This window comes from Marmota flaviventris, chromosome 9 (genome assembly GCF_047511675.1).
Source record: "Marmota flaviventris isolate mMarFla1 chromosome 9, mMarFla1.hap1, whole genome shotgun sequence".
NCBI lineage: Eukaryota > Metazoa > Chordata > Mammalia > Rodentia > Sciuridae > Marmota > Marmota flaviventris.
In genome coordinates, this window is record NC_092506.1 from 58,152,491 (window position 1) to 58,158,490 (window position 6,000).

General features: G+C 33.8%; 1 protein-coding gene across 1 annotated transcript; it reads right to left on the bottom strand.

Annotated features, from left to right (window-relative positions):
• Positions 1-4,715: 4,715 nt before the first annotated feature.
• LOC114098514 (olfactory receptor 52D1-like) lies at positions 4,716-5,666 on the bottom strand. Its single transcript, XM_027942764.2, has one exon. It carries the CDS (start codon positions 5,664-5,666, stop codon positions 4,716-4,718), a length of 951 nt encoding a protein of 316 aa, XP_027798565.2.
• Between the last annotated feature and the right edge of the window lie 334 nt (positions 5,667-6,000).

The following is a 6,000-nucleotide window of genomic DNA, read 5'->3' on the forward strand; positions in this document are numbered from 1 at the left end:
TCAATGGCAAAGTGTCGCTGGGTTCAATCCCTGGAACCAAAAAAATAAATAAATAAAAATAAATATATATAGAAAAACCACAAGCTATTGGTACAATTAAGGTATATAAAATATATAATAAGCATTATAGTTAGTGAAATTAAAGGCATTTATTCAGAGATTAGACCAAACCTAGGGTTTCAGCTATAAATACATCTATTCACTACTTTGCTAAAATTCCATCTAATGAAAGATGGCAAAAAATGGTAATGATTGAACATAAATAATTAAAGGTAATTTTTTTCAGAATGATTATAAATGCAGAAAAGGTAAGTAAAAACTACATACACATTATCAGCACTAATTCATTAACTTAAGAATGTCATTAGAAACAAATGTCATTGGTAAATAAAACTATATTTTATCAATATCTATTAATAGATTAGATAATTAAAATTAAAAACTGACACCATTTGCATTTAGTTTTAAATATTTAGAATTTAATTAAATTAAGGATGTGAAAATCTTTACTGAAAGCTTAATAAAAACTATGTCCACAGATTAGAAGACTGATACGGTACAAAGTTCATCTTAACGTAATATATAAACTTAGTGAAATGTCAAATTCCAGAAATTATTATTTAAAAAATAAGGAGATATTATCATTTATTGTGAAAAACAAAAGCAGCAATAACTTACATAATACTTTTAGACCCTGCTGAGACCCAGAACTACTAAAAACCTCACAAATTGTGGCTGAAGAACATTCAATTGTAGAATACACAGTTTAGTCTTTTTTTTTTTTTTCCTCCAGTAACCATGTAGTGTATCTCCTGCTGTTGTTGTAGTTTGTTTTGGGTTGTCTTCTGTTCCTGGAAAGTTTTGCTACTGTTTTTTAAATAAAAAGAACAATATTTGAGTACTTTATTGACTAATGATGTATACTATGAAAGTATAATAACTAATACAGTCCAATTTTTTTTAAAGAGAGAGAGAGAGAAGAGAATCTTTTTTTTTTTTTTTTTTTTTTGTAGATGGACACAACACAATGCCTTTATTTTTATGTGGTGCTGAGGATGGAACCCGGGTCTTGCCCATGCTAGGGGAGCACTCTACTACTGAGCCACAATCCCAGCCCAAGTTCAATCTTAAAATGAAATATACACATTGAGCACAAGGGGATGTCCAGAAACAAATCCATGCTTATTTGAACACCCCGTATATGCAAGGTGGCATTGCTAAGAGGAAAAAGGCTAATGAGCACAACAAATGGTGATGGGTCAGTGGCTACCATATGAGAAAAGTAAGTCCTTAGTTCTGAATTCTATCATTAACAACAGTCAAACATAGTGTATTGTTTTTTGTTTTGTTGTGTTGTGTTAGGGATCAAACCTAGGGCCTTACAGGTATTAGGCAAGCATGGTATCACTGATCTACATCCCCATGGTATCACTGATCTACATCCCCAGCCCAAAACATAGTGTAACTTTCAATTAGAATGATAAAATAATACCAAAGGAGATGATATATGATCATATATTCAAGATTTAGCATCATAAAATTTTTATTAAAAATAGGACAAAAGGTGAGAATGATTAATTTTTATTTTTCCATTGTTTTAAAATTAACAAACTGGTATACATAATTATAAAACATCTTGTAAAATTAAAGATGCATTTTTCTACCAATTCTATTGACTATATATCATAGGAGAGTATATTTTAAGATAACCGATAATATGTACATGAATGTTTACAAACTGGTATAGATGTTTGTTCCTTATGCAATATCAAAAAGCAAGAATAATTTTAAAATTATTGAATTGAATTCTGTCTTTTTAAACACAAAATTATAAGATAATAAAAGTGTAAATACACATTGTATATATATATATGTGTAATATATATTTTATATGTGGATCAATGACATGCATATTTAAACTATAGAGATGTAAAAAATCAAATTTTAAAAATATTGCCTAAACCTTTAAAAACAAATGCAATTTTCCCACTATAAATATATCACATAAAATAATATTAAAGAAAAAATGTAAGAAATCTATGTCAATATATATAACTGACAAAGAAGCTTTATCATAACAAATAATGAAATCCTGTACATCAAAACAAGTTCACTAGAGAAATGGCAAATGTTTTGAGCTGCTACTCAAGATTAAAAAAATATTTAAATACATAAGAACTTATGAAATTGTGGTTTACCTTCTTGGTCAGCAGGAAATGGAAATTAAATTGATAGATTTTACAAAACGGACAATACCAAGCATGGGGAAGGTGTGTGTGTGTCAGTGGAATTCTTACATAGTTGGTGAGAACTGAAACAAGTACAGCTGTCTTGGAATTTAGCTGATGCAATATACCAATAGTGAACTGAAAATGCTCTGTGATTGACATAATCCAATCTTGGGCACTAAACCAAAGAAATATTTAAATATGTTCTCCATAAAACATATGTAAGTAGGTTTGTAGCAGCATTATTCAAGGATTCCACAAAAATATCTCTCAAGAGTATAATAAATAAATTCACACATTAGAATATCCATATTCATAAATTGATGACATGTTATATTCATAAATTAGAATATGTATAAATGAAAGTGATAAAACTAATGTTTCTAACAACAGCATGGATAGTTTTAAGTATAACCTTTGACATTTCAAAGCTCTGAACAAATCACCTTATTCTTTTCTAGTTTGGTTTGCAGAATATGAATCTACATCTACTAGCTCCTTCTTCTCTTCATCTCTTGCACTCTCCTTTCCTCTTATTTATTTTTATCATTCCTTTCTTTTATTTTCTTTAAGTTTAACCCATTGTTTTCTTTTATATGTGGACTGAATTTTCTTTTTATTATTATTGCAGTACATGTTTTTAGACTGTCTACACCAGTTTCTTGAAATGCTTTTTCTTTCTATGTGGACTTTCTTTATACTTGAACAAATGTATCAGGATTAAATAGTGTTTTACTATGTTATTTATGAGTTTGAATACTGTTTATACTCTAGTCCTTGTGAATTTTCTTTATTAACAGCAAAAACTTTTATGCTGCCTCTTCTCTATCATTTATCTTTTCTAAACATTTTTACCTTATTGTCTTTATCCATGGCAACATAAATCAGTTTTCCATATTTGCCTTCACTGTTACTAATTTAAAAACATAGCATCTTTTCTTACAATGTTGAGATAAGTTCCTGTTATCCCTAGTTTTCTAGTGTTTGAACATGAAGGGACGGGGGCTGTATTTTGTCGATTGCTTTTTCTGCATCTATTGAGATGATCATATGGTTCTTATCTTTTTGACTATTGATGTGATGAATTACATTTATTGATTTCCATATGTTGTACAAACCTTGAATCTCTGGGATAAATTATAATAATAAATAAAAGAATAGTGTTTTTAAAGTTCTTTTAAAAAGGTATGTATGCTTCAGAAAATAGGAATTTCAGAGCTGGGCAGGGGAAGGCAAACAAGAGTCATTGCTTAGTGGTAGCAAAATTTCTGCTTGAAGTGATGAAAGTGTTATAAATAGATAGTGGGGATGATTGGTACATTATAACTGTAATTAATGTCACTGAAGTGTATACTTCAAATGAGTAAGATGGCAGAGTTTATGTTGTATATATATTTATAATGGCACAATGAAAATAGAGTGGTCTTTTTATATGACCCTCATTCACCAAAAATCATATTATGAACTAAGTCAACTATGGGTAGTCTGAATCTCAGTCCTTATAAAAAGAAAGAAATATAAATACTCAAGTTGAAAAGTGGAATAAATAACTGAGTAGATCAAGAATTCTGGTAACAAATAATACATGGTGAAAATGACTATCTATATAGTTATTGTGTTTGTAAAAGAATAGACTGGCCACTTGCATTCATCTTATTTTCCAAAAAATGGGGGAGGGGGATGCCAAAAAAACAAAACAAAACAAAACGAACAAGCAAACAAAAACATGGCAACACTCATGGAAGTTAAGCCTGTGCTGAAGCATGCAGGCCAACTGTGTTAGGATTCTTTTCCCCTGGCTATCAGCCTGGTTAGCGTAGGCAGGAAACTGTGTCTTGAAAATTTTTGTACACTCAAAGGCCAAGGCTTTCCCATGCAGTTATGTGATTCCTGACTACTCTCAATGAAACACCTAGAAGCCATCTTCATCTATTTCAAACCTAATCCGAGGTCCATAAGGTTTGGGGCTTAGCCATCTCTGTCTGGGACTTGCACTCTCATTCTGAAGACCCTCTTGGTCTAAGAAAGTGCTGGCAGTAATTTGCTAATAAATAAGTAAGATTGTGTGTGTGTGTGTGTGTGTGTGTACCTGCACGTGTGCATGTGTTTTCTCAATTCCATGAAGTGATAAATTAATAGTTCTTTTATGACCATTTCTCTCCTACCTCTAACACTGGGATTTGTTTACATGGAGAGAATAATTCTCCCGGCTTTTACTTTCAAGTGTACTACAGTGACTGCTAATCTCTTTTTAAGACCTATAGGCCTGTTAACAGCCTACATACCTTTACAGAGAAATGGTATTTTATGGATTTATCAGGTATGGATGAGTTGCTCTAAATACTTCAAAATCTCAGATAATATGAGATACTGACATTCTGGGATTAGCCTAAGTGGCAACCTCTAACCTAAGGATAAGGAGTGCTGAAGAAGGTAAAAGAATAATTATAAGTTCCCACTAGTCCTCTGAGTAGGTTGAGAGTATAGTTACCTTCTCCCTATAAAAAAGTCAAATATTCTCAGACGAATCTGTTTGGTATTAATGCCATAGACCAGGGGATTGAGAACAGGGGGCACAAGGAGATAAAGATTTGCAAGTACAATGTGGACCTGAGGGGGTACTTGGTGGCCAAAGCGGTGGGTAAAAAAGGAGAAGAAGGCAGGGATATAGAAGACAAGAATCACACAAATGTGGGCTCCACAAGTGCTAAATGCTCGGAATTGAGCATCCTTGGAGGGCAATCGCAGCACAGCCTGCAGGATCAGGATGTAGGAGGTGGCGATGAGGACCACATCCATGCCAGTGATTGAGAGAGCTACAGTAAGACCATAGATGGTGTTGGGCTTGATGCTGGCACAGGCCAGCTTGGCTATGCCCATGTGCTCACAGTAGGTGTGGGGGATGATGCGATGTCCACAGAAGGGTAAGCGTTCGATGAGGATGACAAATGGGAAGACAAAGAGAAGACCACGGATAACACACGCCAGGCCAATCTTCCCAATCATGGTGGCGTTGAGGATGGACATATAATGTAGTGGACGGCAGATAGCCACATAACGATCAAAAGCCATGGCTAGCAGAACAGCTGACTCTGTGGCAAAGACTGCATGAACAAAAAACATCTGGGTGAGGCAGCCTTGGTAGGAAATTATGTGGGACCTAAGCCAAAAGATTGTTAGCATTTTGGGCAATGTTGTTGAGCAGAGTACCAGATCCGTAATGGAAAGTAGGCACAGAAAGAGGTACATCGGCTCGTGCAGAGCTCGGTCTGTCATGATGATGTAGAGGATGGTGCCATTGCCAACTAAAGCAAGGATATACATGGAGCAGAAGGGGATGGCAATCCAAATGTGCTGGTCTTGCATCCCAGGGATTCCAAGTAAAAGAAATGTCAAAGGGTGGAAGGCAGTGTTATTGGGCACAGATGCAGAGTGCATAATGGTGAAGAAAAAAAAAGGGTCTTTAGCTTCCTAAAAGGAGTTAGAAAATGAAATGATGTCATCATAGATGTCATTTATTCCTTCTGAATACCCATTCCATTGTCTGCCTTTTTTTTACAGTAATTCTGCTCAAGTTTATGCCTTTCTCACATTTTGTCTAGATACTTTAAATAGTTTTGTGACTGCTGGTGTTATCCTGCTTCTAGAATTTGCATTTTCAAGTGATGCCTCTACATTACTGACCAAATATTTTAACACAAGTATAATCAGCTATACACAAATATAACTTTTCTTTGTGTATCCTGTGCAAAATTTTGCCTTCTCTGGTCTA